The 23,213-nt window shown below is 38.6% G+C and overlaps 1 protein-coding gene across 11 annotated transcripts in view; it reads right to left on the reverse strand.

Annotated features, from left to right (window-relative positions):
- The window catches only part of rasal2 (RAS protein activator like 2), a 393,387-nt gene that overhangs the window by 45,957 nt on the left and 324,217 nt on the right, over nt 1-23,213 (reverse strand). For all 11 annotated transcript variants that reach the window (XM_043699987.2, XM_043699988.2, XM_043699991.2 and 8 more), the window contains 2 exons: nt 13,139-13,237; nt 9,042-9,596 (listed from right to left, as the gene is read on the reverse strand). In XM_043699987.2, coding sequence (XP_043555922.2) covers nt 9,042-9,596; nt 13,139-13,237 — 654 coding nt within the window. The remainder of the gene's footprint in view (nt 1-9,041; nt 9,597-13,138; nt 13,238-23,213) is intronic.

Raw genomic sequence — 23,213 nt, forward strand, 5'->3', positions numbered from 1 at the left:
ATATAACTCAAGTGGACAATCTCAACAAGCCACCATAGACTATGGTGAAACATGTAGAAATACAAAGATTTTGGAGTTGCAGCATTGGAAACACCATCAACAAAAAGAATTAAATGGTAAACATTAACCTTTCTTCTCTTTTTGGGCATGTCTGGCTGGCTAATGAGCTGATGTGGGTGGGTTCACTCCGAACATACCAATATATATGAGTTACTGAGGCCAACAATGTGATATAATTAACCTAAGAATTCTTCAGCAGTAAATAAGCTAAAAAAAAATCCAATCACTGAGCCACTATTTCAAATAGGCAGTATGGAAACAAATTGACCAAATGACAGGAAAACAAAGCACCATTGTAACAAATTACTTTGCAAGAGATTGGTTTTTAAAACAATGTGGCAGCACAACAGCACACAACAGGCAAGTTGGTACCACAACGATGGGATGCTTTTTCTATACTTTTGTTACACAGTGAGATGCTACTTAGTTGAATATGGGAGCAACAGTATTGATCAGTTTCCCCTGCTAGCTGTTCTGGCTTGCATTCAACACCCAGCTGTGAGCCCAAGAAGAAGCTCAGTGCATCTCAGCCATATTTTCTCTGTTGTAGAAATCTAGGTGATGAGATCTACTCTCCAAGTTATTCATTCTTAGCCTATTCTACATGCATTAGGGGTGTTTTAGTTTTCTGAACTCCCAAAAAAAACATTATGTGACACCCACAGAGGTTCACAAGTTCTAAAATAGGAGTCACAAAACAAAAAAAATTAACCTATTAGAACTATATCACCGAATCCTTTTGTCAGAAATCTCTGGAGTGGTTTAGATGGATTAAATTTCTCAATTCTCATTAAACTTTATCTCTGCAAACAGAAGGACTATATTTCAAATTAAGCAGTGTGCAAACTGCCTCAAATCTTTAAGGATAACAGTTCCAACTGTTTGGTCTTTATGGGAGCTTTTTAAACAAAAACTGGTCTAATTAAGAGGTTAGAGCACATCAGAGTATTGTTAAATGAAAGCAACCAAAGGGAAAGGTAAAGAAGCAGGAGCATCTAGGTCAACAGTAGGTCACAGACAATTTGTTGATTCCACTCTACAACTGTGTCCATGTGTGCTTAATGCATGAAGTAAAAGATAAGTAACAAAAGTAGTATTTGCAAACGTGAACAGACTGCACTACTATCAGGGATCTTAAATTTAAAAAAATAAACAGTGAAATCCCATCATATGTTCTCAATCAAGGTTGCAGTCGATTATATTACCGCATTACAGGAAGGATGTGGAAGGTGTGTAAAGGGTGCAGAGAAGATTTACCAGGATGTTGCCTGGTATGGAGGGGAGGTCTTATGAGGAAAGGCTGAGGGACTGGAGGCTGTTTTCATTGGAGAGAAGGTTGAGAGGTGACTTAATTGAGACATATGAAATAATCAGAGGATTAGATAGGGTGGATAGTGAGAGCCTTTTTCCTCAGATGATGATGGTTAGCACAAGTGGACATAGCTTTAAATTGAGGTGTGTTAGATATAGGACAGATGTCAGAGATAGTTTCTTTACTCAGCAGTAGGGGCGTGGAACACACTGCTTGCAACAGTAATGGACTTGCCAACTTTAAGGGCATTTAAGTCGTCATTGAATAAACATATGGATGAAAATGGAATAGTGTAGGATAGGCTTCGGATTGGTTCCACAGGTAGGTGCAACATGGGGGGGGGCCTAAGGGTTTGTACTGCGCACTAATGTTCTATGTTCTATTAACTAACAGTGAAAATAGCTGCTGCACATGTGCACATTTTGTCTCATAAAACAGTAAATAAGCTAACATTAGAATCAGTGAGCTCAAGGATAGAGAATAAGTATCATGAAATTAAGTAAATTCCTGGAGGATGGACATGCAAACAGAGGCCTATACCCTATCTGCCACTCTGGTTATGTTAAAGTTGCAAGATGATGGGTAATATGTAATACAATTAAGAAAGTGAATTATGCATTCTGGATACTGGAGCACAACATAGAATAGTCACACATAGAATATAGTACAATACAGAAGCAGACACTATAAAATAATAAACTAGAGAGGTATGCACGGATTGGTACACCAGAGAATGGTAAAATGTGCTGTCATCAACTATCCTGCTGTCAAGTATATTTATAAAGAGTCAGGTGAATTCAGGACTGAGCTCGGTTGTGATGGCTACTCCCAGCTCAACAAAATAAAAAACTCAGCATTTCAGTTTATGCATGAAGCACGCCACAAAAATGGAGGTTCTAAACAAAATGGACACCAATTAAACTAGATTCCCACAATCAGTCAAGAACAGGGTGTGGTGGAGTAAGACTGAAAATATGCAGGAGTTCCAAAACAAAATGCGTACTCCAAAGCTCACCATGTTCTAAACCTGAGCTCGGTTGTGATGGCTACTCCCAGCTCAACAAAATAAAAAACTCAGCATTTCAGTTTATGCATGAAGCACGCCACAAAAATGGAGGTTCTAAACAAAATGGACACCAATTTATGATTTTGCCTGTCCTTGGATGCTGCCTGAATTGCTGTGCTCTTCCAGCACCACTAATCCAGAATCTGGTTTCCAGCATCTGCAGTCATTGTTTTTACCTATGTTCTAAACCCAGTTATCTCAACCCAGTGTAATAACCATCACATAACCTGCTATGAAAGATTAATTCCACAAGCATGTGTTTCACTGGCCCACCCTGTTATGACCTCCAAACATGTACAAGCACTTTCATCACATTATTTAAGCAGATCTTTAGTCTTCTGTGTGAAGATAGAGTAGACAGTCAGAAACTTTTTCCCCAGGTACAACAGAGTGTTACAAGGGGACATAAATTTAAGGTGAAGGGTGGAAGGTATAGGGGAGATGTCAGGGGTGGGTTCTTTACCCAGAGAGTGGTGGGGGCATGGAATGCGCTGCCCGTGGGAGTGGTGGAGTCGGAATCATTGGCGACCTTTAAGCGGCATTTGGATAGGTACATGGATGGGTACTTAATCTAGGTTAGAAGTTCGGCACAACATCGTGGGCCGAAGGGCCTGTTCTGTGCTGTATTGTTCTGTGCTGTATTGTTCTATGTTCTATGTTCTATGTTCTAAGTTTTAACTAATTATAAAATCATGATTCTACAACAATTTGTATAATAAAACATCAAAAATTCTACTGTATCATACATTAAACATGAAATCATATTATTCAAATTTGCACAAGAGCTTTTTCCTTATTCTGCTTGTCCTCCTAAAAGCTTTGATTTGTGTTGGGGTTTAGTTGCCTCCAGTAGGAACTTGTCATTGGTTAATCATTTAAAAAGATAGACATCACTCTTAAGACATGAATCCCAGTTTAAGGCATGCTCATTTTACATCTTCCTTGTCCAGTGGGATTAACTATAAAACTCAAAACAGACCAATATTAAACCTGCAACCTTTCAAGACTACATAAAGCCAAACCAAAAGACTTGCATTTATATAGTATCTTTCACAATCTTTGAATAGTGCAATTTTTATTCAAGTATCGTTTGATGGCAACACCAAATACATAGCATCTATTTGTGAATAGCAAGGCTCCAGGGCAGCCAAGTTGAAACTACCTGATAATCTCTTTTAGTAATATTGGTAAGTGAAGGATAAATATTGGCAGAAACACTGGGCAGCACTCCCTCCCTAAATTGTATTGTAGAATCTTTTACATCTATCTGAAGGTGCCTGCCAAATCCACAAGCTCTACTATTCAGCAGGACAAGATTAATTAACACACCACATGTAATCTCCCCTGTTGTCACATGCCATATTTAAGTGCAACTATAGTGTTAATCCTATACCGTCGCTGGATGAAAATGCTGGAACTCACTCCCGAGCAGCACTGTACACGTGTCTACACTGGACAGACTGCAAGGGCTCTGGAAGGCACCTCACCGTCACCTTCTCAAATTCTGTACTTCCTCAGTACGGCAGCCTAAATTATGGGCTTTGTTTCTGAACTTCATATCACACAGGAGATGCATTTACTCACTGGAGCTACTCTTGCAGATAAGATGGTTGCTTTCACTGACATTGGTACCACAGACTCAAGACATACAGCATGAGTATGGATATTTCATCACAGCCTCCTGACAGTTGCCTGACCTGCGGCTAGAACTCTGAAACACAGCTGCAGTAGAGTTTCCATTGTAATTACTCATTCCACTTAATGATGAACATAATAGCTATGACTTTATTCTGGTGAAGGTTCTTTATCTTCTGGGTTTTAACAATAATTCCCGTCTGCAGACAAGAGCAGGTACAATTGTGAAGTGTATCTCAGCCTTTCCCATAGGGATAGAGAAAGAGATCATGTTTAAAAACTAGCAAGCAAGAATTATGAATCTCAACCTCTGAAACATATGACCGAAATGACATAACAAGTAACAACAAAAGGCAGAAGTTAAAACACCAGAGAAAATGTGCCTATTCATATCCCAAGAATCCCGTCAATGTCTGGGTGAATCAGACAAAGGTACACTGGTATCCAATATTCTACTTTAAACATCCTGGACTACAATAAATCATTTCACAGCGCAAATATAAACTTTCCCCTTCACAGTCCGAATGATCTGGTTCAAACAAACTCCAACTACAAACTTATTCCATGTGCACTTTACCCATTCTTCCTAACTTTGTCAGTGACCCTGATAGAAAATCCTAGCTAACTATTCAATACAGTATGCACATCAAATGCATATACACGCCAACTACTTTCAGAGATCACCAAACTATTTGTTTCACCTCTAACTAGATCAGTAGCTAATCATGTTACACATATTTCAGAAGTTATTTGAACAATAAATATTAAAGCACAGTGATTAACATTGTGAAATGAGTAACTGAATGGAGAAGGCCATGTATAGTATTTAATTTTCACTGATTTACAGGGTGAGGAATGTTGGCTAGGATATCAAAAGAACAGTGTTCTTTGACTACCAAAATGGGACCATTAATGATCATTTCAATCAAAGAAATGAACAACCCAAGACAGAAATTTAGCATTATTTAAAGGGTGTAAAGTCTGATGATGTGTATCTCCTCAGTCCTGCATGAAAAGGTCAATCCAGACACAAAACACCATTAGCAGAGCTAAACTTGAATTAGCTGCCACATCTACCAACATGGCAACAGCTAAAGAGTACTGCATTGGCTATGGTTTCAATGCAGTTTACTGGACTGTGATGTAAAGTGTGAGATATTAATGTCATTTATTCTAGAGTTTCAATTTTAAACGGCCGCATGGTCGATATCAATAAAGAGGTTTAATGGTAACCTCGTGAAGCTATCTGAAGGCACAGTTTGTTCAAAAATGTATGAGATAGTTCTGAAGGTAATTATTTTACATTGCGAGAGTTTTTAAAATGAATTAAAGTGAACAAAGTAAACAGTGTAGCATTAAGTTTTAATTAGAAGTGTTGGTTGCAATTCAGACCTGCACATTTTGGTTAAAGTTGCATGTGTAAAACAATTTCTTTTGGAAAAGGGAGTTTAGAACTATTATGAAATTGGATGCCTCAGTATTTAGTTTGAAAGGTCCAGACCAGAAATGTTTGGTTAAAAACCTGAAGGGGTTATTTGATACTGAGAAATACTAAGTTTAGTTATATGACGTTTAGAGGAAAAGGCTGTCAGAGTTTCAAAACTGAGAACTGAAGCATCAGTTAATTTAAACTCTATAGATATGATGGAGAATGGAGTAATCACTGTTGTTTGAGTACTGTGCTTTTGGGATTAATGGGATTGTATTTTACCACGAGCATCAAAATGTTTAAACTTGTATTACACATGTTAATGGATTGGTTTGTTTTATTTTTTCCTTCATTTCTTCTGAGCAATAAACTTCTGTTTCATTTTAAAACAGCATTGTGCACTTGTGTTTCAGTGACAGACCAACTTGTTAAAGCAAAAAGACAAAATATGATCGATCAAGCCAAACTTCAGTGTGGGATCTGACATCAGCTGGAACAATAACAGGGGCCAGAATGATAATTGGCTAAACCAGACAAGGATAGTAGGTTTCATTCCCCTAAAGAAATCTGTGTCCGTGAATTAGTTGCATATTTGCTAAAATCAGACTGCAGAATTTTTAAAGATTGATAGATGTAAATTAACTGTCATTGTTGGCGTTGACCTCCTTCTTTGGATTGGCAGTGCACATTTCTGAATTTTTAGTGCCGAAACATAACCATGCACCATTGCATCCCACATGATACACAAATCTTCAGTACTTCAATATGTTACAACTGACTTTTGTATTCATTCATGGGATAAGCGCATTACTGGCTAGGCCAGAACTTATTACCCATCTCCAATTGCCCAAAGGGCAGTTAAGAGTAAACCACATTGCTATGTAGTCTGGAGTAACATGCAGGCCAAATCAGATAAGGATAGCAGTTTCCTTCCCTGATGGGCATTAGTGAACTAGACATGGCCATAATTAGAATCTTAATTCCATAATTTTTAAAAAATTCAAATTCCATCATCCAATGTCAGGATTTGAACACTTGTTGCACTTCAAGGTGCAGATTATAAAATGAGCAGTCAGCCAATAAGTCCTGCAAGGCAATTCTGGGACAAGAACAAAAACATTTCATTTCTAATTTTAACCTCTTGTTCAAACAAAAAGGACAGGAATAAGAGAGCACAATTCAGCATTCTTGTTAGATAACAACTGTGGAGGTACTCCAAATACATCTCACACTTTCTTCCATGTCCATTAATACCCCAGCCCAAACAAAAATACCCGTAACTCTGTTTTTTTAAAGGATGACTGACCCAATGTCCACACCATTGCTGTTTTATTGTGTGCATGCAATTTTGGGTGGGGGGAGGGTGCAAAGAGGAGAGGGTGTGGCAGCGGCCACATTTCTGCCATGTTGCATCAGTGATGAGCACCGCTGTCTCACAGCACCAGGAACTTGTGTTCAATTCCAGCCTCAGGTGACTATGCAAACTTCACACAGACATTCTCCCCCTGTCTGCATGGGTTTCCTCTGAACATCCTCCCCAGTTCAAAGACATACAGGTTAGGTGGATTGGCAATGCTGAAATTGTCCATATTGTTCAGGGTAGGCGAGATGGGTTAGCCATTGTAAGTATGGTGTTAAAGGATATGGTCGGGGGTTGGATCTGAGTGGGATGTCCCACACATGGTTGGTGCAGACTCAATGGGCCAAATGGCTACCGTCCACACTGTAGGGGTTCTATGATTTTACTCCTTACACAAAATAATGCTTCCTGATTTCTCTCTTGATTACGCTCCTGAATAACCCACCTCAAATTTCAGAATGATTCTCTATGATAAGGAATAATTTCCTTGTAATAATGTTTTAAACCTAATTGTGACCAACTGTTGAACCCAATGAATAATATAACCTGATTTCAAAATTTAACTCTTGAAGTCCCTGTATAATTCTAGTGTAATAGAATGATATGTCACAGAAGGAGGGCATTTGATTTACTATATTTATGCTTGTTCTTTGGAAGAGTTCTCCAATTGATCCCACTGCCCAAATCTTTCTCCATAGCTTTGAAAATTAATTGACTGTTGGTTGGGCTTACAAACCTATTCTTGACCTCTTGCCACACAGTGTGTTATATAGCAATAGCCCATGAGCACTGATCAGGTGCAGTAACCCTGGGCTGATAGATATTCTCCTTGAGATCCTTGGTGACACTTGGTCTGAGGATGGTGAACTTGATGCAGAACAGGGGTCCATCCCAGAAACCCCTCGGTCTGAGCTCTCAATTTGCTTCCACCCTTGAGGACTGCGAACACTCTTAAGAAAACAAGATGTGCATTTATTCGCAGGATTAAACAATTTAAATTTCTTAAGACTTTTCTGGCACAAACTCAAGACTGGCAACAGGGGTAGACATAGGGTATTATAATGTTACACGTTAATGAATAAAAATGTATATGTGCACTGTACACCTTCCAAAGTCAACATATTTACTGGAATACCGAAACTCCACTTTCTATACAACTGAAATAGCTTCCTCTGCTTTAAACTTTTAACTTGGTTATTTAGCTTTTTGTTCATTGACATTTAAAGATATTCCTTTGATCCTCTACAGCTCAGTTTCTCACCTTGAAGAAAATATTCTCATTGTTTAATTTAAACTAGATGACCTCACAGTTCTGCCACAATAAACTCCATCTAATGCAATCTGACTCATTTAGTCACCTACTCCCCTTTGCATAGTAATTTGCCACTTACATGCACTGCATCACCTCCAAACTTGGACACACAACTGTCTACTCCTTCTTTCATTGTTCTGAAAGACTGTGCTCTAGTACAGGTGCCTCACTTGTCATATTCTGCTAAATTGGGAGTGTTTCCTTTATGCTTACTCTCAACTAATTATTGGCATAATATTCACAACTCACTCATTTCAGTGAATAATTTCTCCTGCAAATGGCCTCTGGAAGTCCAGTTAGGCAATACCCATCGACATTCTCTGAACTTGCCATGCTAATTATTGCCTCAAAAAAAATCTAACTGAAGCAGTCAGACAGAGCCTATGTCCTACTAATCTATTTGGCTGATTATTGTCTAAATGCACAGTTAACCTGAGAGTAGATTTTGGTAATTCCTCCACAAATTATGTTAAACTGTCATGTTGTTTGATTCCAACCTCCCCCTCCCTCTCTCCATTTTTAAATAGTGGAGAGACACTAAGTTTTACAAATCCAAAGTCTCAATAGCACAGTGTATTTACTCAGTAAAGCTGATGATCGTGAGAAGGGTGCACTTAAGATGCATTTACAAAGGAAGAGTATTGGTAGAGCACTTAACATGTGAATCCAATAATATCCATTAATTTAGAATCTTTGTGACAGATTTACTTTGGAGAAAAGCTAGAAACAATTGCAAAATAATAAAAATAGTTTCTCATATCCTTCATAACCCAGCTTTTTTCTGTGATCATAGATTTAGTTTACTATCACACAAGAATGACATAAAGGTGTTTCTGATTTTACTGCAATGCCAATTTCCAAGCCTACCTTTGCCCGACCAGTACTCTGCAGAATGTGAACAAGTGCACAGGCCATTTCTTCTTTATTCTTCACACTGATGACCGGCTCCAACACAGAGCACAACATGGTGTAGTTGTTGGTAACAAACTCTGCAAATTCCTTGTACTGTTCCATCGGAAGGATGGCAATTGTTTGATAGCGGCACTTGATGCGGATGTAAGGACCTCCACCTTTGCCTTTGTTAGGATTAGGTGTGCTGACAGGGTACCATTTCTCAATAAACTGCCGTCCGATGACACTGGTGATTGGAATATTAACCAGTCCCACATAATTATTCTTATCTTTCTTTTTCTTCTTATCCATGTCCTTGTAAATGTGTACTGTGATGTTCCTTACCATTGGCAGAGTGTAGAACTCAAAGTGCTCACCCCAGAACAGGTTATCTGCTTTCATTTTACTGGTAGTTCGTGCGTATAGGGTGTCATCTAGACACAGTTCACAAAAGTACCTTTTCTTTGGGGCTAAGTCTTTTGCTTCAATTATCCAGAGACGGAGTACATTTTCTGCTCGACGGCAATTGTCCTACAAATGTAAAACAAAGCATGCTTCATTATTTCTTCTTTTATTAAACTTCTACTTCTTGCATGCAAAAGACACACCCAGATAACCAACTTGAAGGCCTTGTCATTTTTTAAATTGATTGTGGTAGTAATAATGATGGGAGGATAAAGAAGCAGTGTTTGGGTCATTGCCTTCCCATTTTTCTATTAGGAACAGCTTGAGCTTTACTTAGTAGCTCTCCTTTCCAACAGACCTAGAATCAGACAGTGACTCAAGGGACAATACAGAAGTGGGCAACCTATCTTCTATTCCACAGCAATTTATCAAAAAATGCGGTGATCACGTTAATCAATACATTATACAACTTTCTTCAGTTAATAACAAATCTCAAGTAGTGGCTGCTGAAGACATTGATTACCATGAATAAAACCATCCTTTCTTTATGACTGCTTGCAACAGTCAACAAAGATTTAACTGAAGAATCTGCCAGTTAGTCATCTGCTTCCCTAAAACATTAAAGCTCCATTCCAATTGAGTTTATGGATTGACGGCCTCTCAGGAAATAGAATTCCAACAGTCATGATGCTCAGAAGGGGTGGACATTACAAATCATTTCCTGCTGATTCACCCAATTATCTAATTTTCCCCCATAAATATTAGCAATGTGATATGACAATAAATGTTTAACAAATAAATATTATAAATAATTTATAAACATTGCAGACTAAACTGCCACAAGCTTTATTGTGTGGTAAAGCATTGTAGTCTTCCACAGAGCAAATGACTTTGCTGTGCTACTAGAAGCCATGATCTAGTTGGCACCGAGTTGAAGTTGGCTCCTTAACAGGATGGTTAATCAGACGGAGTGACAAACTTGGGCTGTTTGCACGCATTTCTCAGTGCTTCCATAACGCAGGTTAATCAATAGTCACTTGGTCACTGTAGATACATGGGCCAGGAATGAAATAGAGGAATTTGAACTTGGGGAAGTTCAGCAGGACTTCACCGAATGGTGATTGGTGACAATTATAGCATATGCAACAGACAGAGCCATATCAGCCCATTATCAGAACCAATTGAGTTGCTTTGGTTTCCAAGTCAGAAGATTGGGGTGAAGTCAATAATTCAACAGATCTTCAAGTAATCAGTAAATCCAAAGAGAAAACATCCAATTCAATAATCAGAGAATTGAACAACTGTGTAATATGAGCACTATTAATATTAACAGGCACTTGAAGGTAACAGATAAAGCTGCAGATGTGAGTCCAGAAAAAATTAAAACTACAGGTGGAAGACTGCAGTAAGTATTCAACAGTGATGAAAAACACAAAGAGCATGAGAATTATAGTATTGTTTTTATACACAGACATATAATACATTACCAGTAGGGACTGGACCAGGCTGAGCAAGCCCCATTGATAATATTGACATAAAATTCTGATTTGGTGAAAGTTTGCAGCAGGTACTGTGACAAGCAGCTGGCAAATGGAGTGAGGAACTATTTAATGACAAAGTAAATTGAATTAAAAATTAATTGCATTGGGCAGGTAACTTGTACCTGTTGCCACAAGAATGGCTTGTGGGCCCGAAAATTCCAATTCAGTTTGCTCACATGGTCATATAAGACAGTATGAACAGGGTGGGGACAAATGCCATGTACACACAGCCAGGCACACTATAATGTGCTGCAGCTATGTAAAAGCCTCATTGACACCAATGCAACATTTGCCTCATGCAATCCCACAACACCAAACAAGCTGTACATCATACATTTATTTGTACATTTATTTGAGGAACACACCAGCATTCTAACTGCCGGCAAGCAGCAATGGTAAAACCTGGGAAAAGAACAGAATGTGACGGTGAACTGCACACAAAAATAAAAGCAAGGAGTCAGCCATAGAAATAAGCACTGCCAAAATCAGAGTACACCCACCGTTTCCAGGCCTTACAGTCCTTGGAGACAGAAGACAGTAGCCTAACAGCACTATATAAGGCTGAGAGGTGTTTAATAGCATTACTGTTAGGAGCGGAAAGATGCAGATTAGATCAGCAAGACTGATGGGATTATTCAGATCTTACGAGCATTTGCTTAATTAAACTCTGCATCTTCCAACATCATGACAAACATACACACTCTTTCATAACATAGTTAACTAAAGTTACAAAAACTGTAGTCCAGGAACAGATAAAGGAACACTTCAAAGCTCTTGCTTCTGCACAGAAAGTTCATCATGAAACTAGCATTTCCCTTAAGATTCTGAACAGTCTGTAAACTTGACAGACCAAATTTCAATATTTAGTGTGTCCCAGCTGCTGTTCTGTATTGTCAGGCGAGCTTCAACTGTGCTGCCCCTTCTTACACAGTATTTTAACTGCTTCATACATGTCACATTGACCTAAAAGGTAAGATGACAAATATCTAGTCACCTGTTTCCAGGTACCAGGATAAAACTGATCCAATAAGTTAATGTTGTTTATAGTAGGTGGAGTGATAATGCAATGAATTATTGGAAAGAGTCAGTGTTACTTTCCACATACACAATAGCTTCATTTGAAATTTTCTTTTTGAACGTCAGTGTTCCATGACTTGAAAATATTTATTTACTGGCTCAGCTTTCAGTAACATTCAGGAATAGAAATGTCACTGAGCTCTGTTGATTCAGTACAAACACTAATCTGGGGTTGATATCAGCTGAATACAATCAAACCAATCTGAAATGATACATCTCCCTTTGCTTGGACTATGAAGGATTGTGTTCTAAATGGGCCAAAAGACTTGGCATAATCATAAAGCATGATAGGGTATTTAGCATTTAAGGACAGGAAACAATGAGCTGCATGCAGAGATATACAGAGAATTAGACCGAGGGCGAATAAAAGGAAGGGAGGTTTGGATAAAACAATAAGATCAGTTAATGTGAAGTGCAGCTTGAATAATAGATGTGGAATAACTCAGTAAATTTGAGGGCTGATGTTACTAAACACTGCACCTCCTTACTCCATTCAATTTCACAACAAAAACATATTATTGAGGTAAGATCAGTGACAGTTGTTGACTAATAATATCATGTAAGTGAGTGTTTAAAAAATGTAAAACATTATTAAGTGAACCCTGTAATAAAGAATCTTGATTCCTGACCACCTCCTACAGACAAATGTCTAGATTGCTTGTGTAATTCATGTGCAGGCAAATAAAATCATGTCAAGTTGATCAGGACTCCTGGTTTTCAAATTCCAATAGCATATCTTTTTCAAACTTCATCTGTGAGTTATAGAGGAAAGCCAGTTCACCACAGGTATCCTACATTGCCAATCAGCTTCTAATAAAAACAGAATATCTTAAAAACTGTGAAAATCATTTACTGATAAAACCAGAAATACAGGACATCATGATGCTAACTTTCGGTAATTTAACACTTCTTCACATTGACTCGGTTAAAATCTAAGTTGCAATAAACTAGATTTGATAATCCAATTACCAAAGTTGCTTTAATAACAAGAATGATAATAAAACTGGTTGAATGCAGCTGTTTATCATTTTCCTGGTTAAATGCAGTTACCTTGTTTGGCTGCACTGCTCTCCGTAGATTCTCCATCCACTTATCTCTCTCTGCAACAGATGAACAACTGAAACATTTACTACCTCCTGTGTAGGTAACCTGCAACATAAAATCATCCAGGTTATGTTTGAGCATGCCAGAAGTACAGGAACATTTCTACATGTTCTGTGCAAGAATGAAGAATGCTTAAAATAATACCAGTTCAGGTATCAGATATTAAACTTTTCAGTGTACCACTGGATAGTGGATCCCAGAAAACCAGACCGAAAACATCTGAGTCACAATCACACAGGACAAAAACAGAGCCTTCAGTCCAACTCATCTATGCTAACAAGGTTTCCGAAACTGAACTAGTCCTATTTGCCTGCATTTGACCCATATCCCTCTAAATCTTTCCAAACTTGGACATACACAGGAATGTTAGAGAATCATGTGCTGTGTATTAAGATAGGACTTTTCACTAGTAGCATTATGTAAGCAACCAAACAAGGAATAAAGAGTTTAAATTACATTTACACAGTCTGTAACCTAGAGCTTGAAGAAAGGATTTAATCTGATTGACAAAACTGACTTGAATAAAAGTCAGAGCATTCAACCCAATGTAATACAAGCCATTATCTAATGAAGTCGGAATTCATCTGTCTGCACATGTTGGAATAATTATTGCTTACGAAAAGTTTAAACACAAACTGCTGCTTAATGACCAATCAACATCCCTGAATTCGACAAACAAAATGGCTTCACATTTGATTTCAAGACTTTTTGGATTTATAACTAAAATTATGTAAAATTGTGGAGGTAACTGATGGCAACAAACTTGGAAGATAGTCGAAATTAGTTTTGATCTTGCAGCTTTGTCTCAATAATTATATTTGAAGACAAAAATATAAACCTAATTTGCATCAGAAACAAATGTTGAACTGAAATCCTTTCAATACTCAACACAATTTCAGTGGGTTCCATTTTGGGCAGTTTCATTCAGTAAAATTAAAAAAAAACATGTAAAACATCAATGGTGTAGATAACTATACATAGAAATCCCTTCAAACTCCTCTGGAATTTCTTCTCTAACATAATTTAAAAAGAATTTCTTGTGTTTTGGCATCAGCAAGACCAACAAATGTGTTGCAAGCGAACAAGCTCAATACACCTTGCCAGAAACACAAAATGTGTGCCTATTGCAATATTGTACACTCTTCCTCCCTATCTAAACAACTTGCACATTAAAATATAAAATGGTACATTCACATAATGCAACATGACTAAACCAACATCAACAATACCTCAAAATTAAGGCTGAGTTATATACTTCTTTTTAACAGTAATCACAACCAATCACATCTGGCCAGCTCCATAGTAAACTCTCAGGTTTACTTCCATGTAAAACAAAACAGCTTTTCCTTAAACCAGCATGTTTAATAAACATATCATTTGACAATAAGTAATGAAAATATCAATTTATTTCATCTTTTCTGCATATTTACAATTAATCTATCTGGTTTCTTTCCCTTTCTGCCTCAGAACCTCTTCCAATGTCCAATAGCTTGACTCTCCTGTCTCAACTTTTATGTTTCTGTTAAACCTGAACTTTGACTTTAATTACTAACTTCACTTTTACGGTTGGTTCATTGATTGATTCGGCTTAATCAAAGACTGAAGTCACTTTGCTGGAACCATGAATTCAATAATAAAAGGTCATTCTGCTTTAACAAGCATTTCATTAACACAAATTCACTTTAATGCAAATTTGCTGTAATGCAATTGATGAATTGGGGACACTGTTTCGAAAGCATGAACTTTCAAAATGTGAGTTGGTTATAATGTGATTACATTGCCAACACTAAGCGTTGTTTCTAAAGCGCAATTTTTCTATAATGCAGGGTTGTACAAGAACGCAACCACTGCATTATAGAAGAACTACCTGTTCCAAACAATCTTTGGTTTCCTCTCTCATCAAGCAAATGATCCAACATAACAATGATGGAGTCACTCTCCAATCCTCACTAAACATGTGAATGCACCCTGTCTCTTACAATAACTCCAATCAGATGATTCTCCTGATCATCTTGGTGGCCTTTCACCTTCTGACCAGTATTGAACTCAAAGTTTCATGGCTCATAATACCACTCAACCTCACTTAGTCTTGCTTTTCTCTTTCTTTGAAATGGACATCAGGCTTAGGCGAACCATTTCCATCAAGAAAGAATCTAACAAATGCCCACTTAACATTACCATCACTGAATCCTTCACTATGATGGTATTTGAACTCAAGTCCTGGATTACTAGTCACTGACATTACCACTACTCTGCTGCCTCCCAAGATATAATTAACAACAATCTACATCTCTTAAAATGTTCTGATCTACTTTTTAATATCAAAAATAGATGATTCCTGCTGCCTTCATTCCCTGTGTGCACTGGTGAAACTCCTCTGAGCCCCTTTCTAACACTATCATAGAATCCCTACAGTGTGGAAACAGGCTCTTCGGCCCAACAAATCCACATCAAGTCTCCGAAGATTAACCCACCTAGACCCATTCCCCTACTCTATTACGTACCCCTGACTAATGCACCTAACCTACACATCCCTGAACACTATGGGCAATTTAGCTAACCTGCACATCTTTTGGATTGTGGGAGGAAACCGGGGCACCTGGAGGAAACCCATGCAGACATGGGGAGAATGTGCAAACTCCACAAAGTCGCCCGAGGCTGGAACTGAATCCGGGTCCCTGACGCTATGAGGCAGCAGTGCTAACCACTGAGCCACCATGCCGCCCAACACTGATGAAATAATGACCGTCAAACCTCAGAGGTGAGAGACTTGATCTACATAGTTCATTTCCGCATGGTTAATATTCCTGCAATTCCTCATCACACTTTTTAAACTATTCATAGCATTACTAAGCACTATACTGAGCAGTACAAGCTAAGCTCTTGCATAGTCTATCACTGTCCTCTTTCTGTTTCACAAGCTTCCACCTTTTGGTATTATTTGCAAATTTTGAAAATGTACCCTCAGTCTAAATCATTAATATCATTACGATCTTGGTCGAGATCACTGTTTTTTTTTGAACAAAGAAGAAATCTGAAATCTTAATTATTGCTGAAAGAATTAATGTACAGAACTCCAAATTTTAAAAAATTGTGCCAGAGTCAAACAAAGAAAACATTAAAAGAGAAGCAAAACTCTGTAGTAGCTACAAACCAGAGGTAAAAATAAATTACTGGAAAATCGTGGCAGTTAAACAGAATTTGTGGAGCGAGAAACAGTTAATGTTTCAGTCAAATATGGCTCTTCTTCAGAATTGAAAGAAGGGAAAAACCATGAGTTTTGTTCAATAAATAAGAGAAATTATATAAAATTAAAACATCTGGCACGTTCTGTGATGAATAACTAATCATTGAACAAGTCTGCCATTTCCTAACTTTAAGCAAAATAAAGGCTAGAGCAAACTAGCGATTAAAAGTTTATCTGTGTTTTGGTCTGAATTGGGACAAATATAGGTAACTTTATACTGATGGCTCTGTCCATTTGTCCAAGAGACCAAATTATCTTGTTTAATTTCGTAAATGGATCTTAGAAGTTGCTACAGTATTTGTCGGATCCTGATGGGGGATTTTGTGAAATGTAAATGGGAAATGTTACTTAGGTTGGTTACTTAAATGCTTTTCTCCTGAAATCTGATCCGAATTAGAAGCAGATTTCAAACACATTTGAAGGCTTCAGAAATCACAGCAATATGACAGAATCTCAATCTTCTGAAAGTTTATTTTGTTAACATAAAGAAATATTGTCTGATTTGACTTAAGGCCCAGCTAGAATACACTAGAGTCATTGACTGACTATGCTAATATGCTTCAATCTCCAGTGGTTTCATGTCACTCATGGTATTCCCTATAGACTGTCTGCTAATAACAAGGACATGAAAGTTCATTTGCTGTGGAAGAAGTGCAATTGTTTTCAAGCTGATGAGAATAATTAATCACTTATTTGTTCAAGGTTAGATGAGGGAACTCTTCAATATTCTGCTGATTTTGCATATATTGTAACACCATTCCCATATGCTTTGGGAACAGTACTTGCTCTGAAGCACACAACACAACAGAATTAGTCTAATGGCTCAGTCGGGGAAGGCGGCCTATGAATATTTCAGCTCACATCGAACTGGTTAGCTGGTCTGCACATTAGAAATTATACGTGATTGAGATTCTGACAATCAGCCAGCACTTCTGAAACATAGTATAACAGGTGTCAACAACGTCAGGAGAGATGAGGAGAGACTTGGTTAAAAAAATCCTGTTACGGTGAAAAAGAATTCTTGATATCAACACAATATTTTGTGATCTTAGCTGTGGCCAGAATGGAAGCAGTATACTATTCTGGTCATCTACTCTGTTAAGACTACTCATGACTTTGAATATCTCTATCAAATCTCCTCAATCTTCACTTCTCCAACTGATGTAACTGAAATTCCTCATCTCTAAAGCAGTTCTCGTGAATCTTACCTGCACTTTCTCCAATGTCTTTGTATCTTTCCTAAAGCTTGGTCCCAGAATTTGATTCATTAATCTAGCTAATGACGAATCAGAGTTCTTTATAAATTTAACATCACTCCATTGATTAATACTTGATATCCCAATTAATAAAACCTAGAATACTGAAGGATTTATTAACCTCTCTCTGTCAAGCCCTTCAATTATTTATTTACCTCATCAATAAACTCCAACTCGTTAGTTAAACATTGTTTGATACTTCATATCCACATCAGCTTTTTACAATTAAATCATATTTGCTCAAGTGGGTTTATGTCCTAAATTAATGTTCCTAGAAACTTCTCACTGAAGTTTAACTGTTTAACTTTTGTTGACAGCTGTGTAAATATTTGGATATTCTCCAGTCTCCTGGCTTCACCCAAGTCTTAGGAAGACTGAACGTTTATCGTTAGTGCCTTGCAGTTGACACTCCTACTTCCTTCAATATCCTTGAATGCATCTCATGTTGTCCTAGTAACTACTCAACTTTACTTATAAACATCTTATTCAATGATTCCTTCTTAACAATTTCAAACCCTCAAGTGTCTGAATGTTTTCACTTTCAACATGACCTGGGTATCATCCACTTACCTGCTAGAGATAGATGTAAAGCGCTTATTTAATGCCACAATAATGTTTCCTGCCTCCATGCAAAAAATCCTCTTTATGTAGGATATCCTAATCAGCCTCTTCTTTTACCACAGTTGTGTTTCTTTTTCAATATGTAAGTCTATAGAAATCTTTGTGATTCTCTTTTATCCTGTTAGATTCCATCATTCTCTATTTTTACTTCTCTTACTTGATTTTTCACTTACAGTCAGAACCTTGTATACTCAGCCTGGTTCTTGGTTGTTTAACCTACCTTTCTCTAAGCAGCATATTTTCTTTTTTAGTTTAATTCTAGTTATTTTGTCTTCCAGGCACCTGAAGATTTGTTTGTTCTGCCCTGACAACATTATGCAATTACCATTTTGCTTACTAATTATTGATTCCATTTTATCTGGATGAGATCCATTCTTATGCAATTGAAATTGGCCTTCTCCCATATAATTCTCCTTACTCTGGGTTATTCCTTTCAGTTAGGAAATCTAAACCTTATGAACAACGATAACTATCCCCTAAATCACCTTCCTGATGTTTGATCTGCCTGGCCACCTCATTCCCAAACACAGAAATCTTCATCTGTAACTCACCAATTTGTTTACCAGATTCTGCATTTTCACATACCTGCACATTTTCCTGATTTGGACTTAATTACTTTCTTCCTTACTCTGAAACCACCAAATAACTTACTGTTTCTCACTCTAGTGCTGTCTTTTCCAATGTTCTGTGCACCTTAGCATTCCTCTCCAATGTTACCTCCTGGTTTCCACACCTGCCCAGTTAGTTCAAACCCGACCCAACAGTACTTGAAAATCACTTCACAAGATAATTAATTCCAGTTCTATTTAAGTGTAACTCATTTGTCTGAACAGGTTCCATCACCCTAAGAAGTGATCCCAATGTCCCAGGAATCTAAAGCCTGCCCTCTTGCACCATCTTTCCAAATATGTATTCACCTGCTTTATTTTCTTCTTCTGATATTTAATTGCAGGTGGCACTGAAAGTAATCAAGATAATGGCTGCTTTTGAGGTATTGCTCATTCATCTCCGACGGACACCTTAAATTCTGACTGCAGGACCACATGCTTTTTTCGAATATAGAACAGTGCAGCACAGTACAGGCTCTTCGACCCTCCAATCACCTTAAAATTGTGACCCCTCTTGACAGTCATTTCTGCCATGGGGAAACATCTCTGACTATCTACCCTATCTATGCCTCTCATTACCTTGTTCACCTCTATCAAGTCACCTTTTATCATTCTTCTCTCCCATGTGAAAAGCTCTAGCTCACTCAACCTCTCTTCATAAGACAAGCCCTCCAAGCCAGGCAGCATCCTGGTAAATCTGCTTTGCACTTTCTCTAAAGCATCTACATCCTACCTATAATGAGATTACCAGAACTGGACACAATATTCCAAGTGTGGTCGAACCACTGTTTTATAGAGCTGCAGCAAAACCTCACAGCTCTTAAACTCAGTTCCCCTGGAAATAAAAGCCAAAACACCATACGCCTTCCAAACAACCCTACCAACTTGGGTGGCAACTTTTAGGGATCTAAAGAAACTAATCTGAAAAAACGTTGAGCCCGAGATCCCGCTGTTCCTCCACACTGCCAAGAATTCTGTTTTTAATCCTGTATTCAGCATTCAAATTTGACCTTCTAAAATGAATCACTTCACATTTATCTAAGTTGAACTCCATCTGCCACTTCTCAGCCCAGCTCTGCATCCTGTCAATGTCTTGTTGTAGGCTGCAACAGCCCTTGACACAATTTCAACACCATCGACCTTTGTATCATTGGCAAACTTATGAACCCATCCTTCCACTTCTTCATCCAAGTCATTTACAAAAACTATAAAGAGCAGAGGCCCAACAACGGATCCCTGTGGGACACTACTGGTCACCGACCTCCACGCAAAATACTTTCCATCCATTACCACTCGCTGTTGTCTTTTGGCCAGCCAATTCTGTATCGACAGCCGGATTTCCCTATATCCCATACCTCCTAACTTTCTGAATGAGTCTACCATGGGGAACCTTATCATATGCATTACTGAAATCCATATACACTACATCGACTGCTCAACCTTCGTCAACTTGTCTCATCACGTCCTCAAAGAAATCAATAAGGCTTGTGAGGCATGACCTGCCCCTCACAAAGCCATGCTGACTATCTTTAATCAAACTATGTTTTTCCAAATGGTCAAAAATCCTATCTCTTAGAATCCTTTCCGGTACCTTGCATACCACAGATGTAAGACTGACTGGTCTGTAATTCCCAGGGATTTCCCTATTCCATTGCTTGAACAGAGGAACAACACTCACCCTCCTTCCAATCATCCGGTACTACTCCTGTGGAGAATGAGGATGCAAAGATCTTCGCCAGAGGTGCAAATTCATTCCTCGCTTCCCCTAGTAACCTTGGATTTATCTGGTCCGGTCCTGGGGACTTATCTACCTTGATGCTTCCCAGAATTTCAAGTACATCCACTTTCTTAATATCAATCTGTTCAAGCCTATTAACCTGGTCCACAGTGTTCTCACTATCAACAAAGTCTCTCTCTTTCTTGTGAATCCTGAAGCAAAAGTCTCATCAGATTTGAGACACAAGTTCTCTCCACTATCCCTGATCGAGCCTACCCTCTCTCTGATCATTCTCTTATTCCTCACGTAAGTGTAGAACGCCTTTGGGTTTTCCCTAATTCTTCCCTACCAAGGCTTTTCCGTGCCCTGAGTTCTTTCCTAGCTACCCTGTAATCCTCTAATGCTGTGCCAGATCCTTGCTTCCTCAACCTTAAGTAAACTTCCTTCTTCCTCTTAGAGTCATAGAGACGTACAGCGCAGAAACACTCTCTTTGGACCAACTTGTCCATGCCAACCAGAATAATAGGGTGGTTATGGTAGGGGATTTTAACTTTCCAAACATAGACTGGACAGCCATAGTATTAAGGGTTTAGATGGAGAAGAATTTATTAAGTGTGTACAAGAAAATTTTCTGATTCAATATGTGGATTACCTACTCGAGAAGGTGCAAAGCTTGCCTTAATCTTGGAAATAAGGCTGGGCAGGTGACTGAAGTGTCAGTGGGGGAGCACTTTGGGCCAGCGACCATAATTCTATTAGTTTTAAAATAGTGATGAAATAGGACAGATCAGATCTAACAATTGAAGTTCTAATCTGAAAGAAGACTAATTTTGACGGTATTAGGCAAGAACTTTCAAAAGCTGACTGGGTGCAGATGTTCACAGCTAAAGAGATGGCTAGAAAACGGGAAGCCTACAAAATGAGATAAGGAGAGTCCAGAAACAGTATATTCCTGTTAGGGTGAAAGGAAAGGCTGGTATATGTAGGGAATGCTGGATGACTAGAGAAATTGAGGGTTGGGTGAAGAAAAAGGAAGCATATGTCAGGTATAGGACAAAAGAGTAATGAGGGAGAGAATAGGGCCTCTCAAAGATCAGCATGGCGGCCTTTGTGTGGAACCGCAGGAGATGGGGAAGATACTAAATGAGTATTTTACATCAGTGTTTACTGTGGAAAAGGACATGGAAGAAATAGACTGTAGGGAAATAGACGGTGACATCATGAAAAATGTCCATATTACAGAGGAGGAAGTGCTGGATGTCTCGAAACATATGAAGGTGGATAAATCCCCAGGACCCAATCAGCATTCTCTATACCTACCAGCCTTTCCTTTCACCCTAACAGGAATATACTGTCTCTGGACTTTCATTACCTCATTTCTGAAGGCTTCCCATTTTCCAGCCGTCTCCATCTAAACCCTTAACACTATGGCAATCCCAGTCTATGTTTGGAAAGTTAAAATCTGACCCCTCAGATCTTGTCCATCCTTTTCCATCACTATTTTAAAACTAATAGAACTATAGTCACTGGCCGCAAAGTGTTTCCCCACTGACACCTCAGCCACTGCCCTGCCTTATTTCCCAAGATTAAGTCAAGCTCTGCACCTTCTCTTGTAGGTACACCCACATATTGAATCAGAAAATTTTCTTGTACACACTTAATAACCACCCTATTATTCTGGTCTGCATGGAGAGTTGCACCAAAGGGTCTGTTTCCATGGTGGACATCTCTATGACTCTAAGAGGAAGAAGCAAGTTTACTTAAGGATGAGGAAGCAAGGATTTGGCTTTAGAGGATTACAGGGTAGCTAGGAAAGAACTCAAGAATGGAATGCTACGAAAGGGCATGGAAAAGCCTTGGTGTGGAAGAATTAGGGAAGTGATTGCTGGGCCCCTTGCTGAGATATTTGCATCATCGATAGTCACAGGTGAGGTGCCGGAAGACTGGGGGTTGGCTAATGTGGTGCCACTGTTTAAGAAGGGTGGTAAGGACAAGTCAGGGAACCAGTGAGCCTGATGTCGGTGGTGGGCAAGTTGTTGGAGGGAATCCTGAGGGATAGGATGTACATGTTTTGTAAAGGCAAGGACTGATTAGGGATAGTCAACATGGCTTTGTGCGTGGTAAATCATGCCTCACCACCGTGATTGAGTTTTTGGAAGAAGTAACAAAGAGAATTATGAGGTCAGAACGGTTGATGTGATCTATATGGACTTCAGTAAGGTGTTCAACAAGGATCCCCGTGGAAGACTGGTTAGCAAGGTTAGATCACATGGAATACAGGGAGAACTAGCCATTTGGATATAGAACTGGCTCAAAGGTAGAAGACAGAGGGTGGTGGTGGAGGGTTGTTTTTCAGACTGGGGTCCTGTGACCAGTGGAGTGCGACAAGGATTGGTGCTGGGTCCACTACTTTTTTTCATTTATATAAATGATATGGATGTGAGCATAAGAGGTATATAGTTAGTAAGTTTGCAGATGACACCAAAATTGGAGGTGTAGTGGACAGCGAAACATTGGGATCTTGATCAGATGGGCCAGTGGGTTGAGAAGTGGCAGATGGAGTTTAATTTAG

Source organism: Chiloscyllium plagiosum, unplaced genomic scaffold, assembly GCF_037043375.1.
Source record: "Chiloscyllium plagiosum isolate Xiang-an unplaced genomic scaffold, Cpla_swu_hap1 HiC_scaffold_9, whole genome shotgun sequence".
NCBI classification, from domain to species: Eukaryota; Metazoa; Chordata; class Chondrichthyes; order Orectolobiformes; family Hemiscylliidae; genus Chiloscyllium; species Chiloscyllium plagiosum.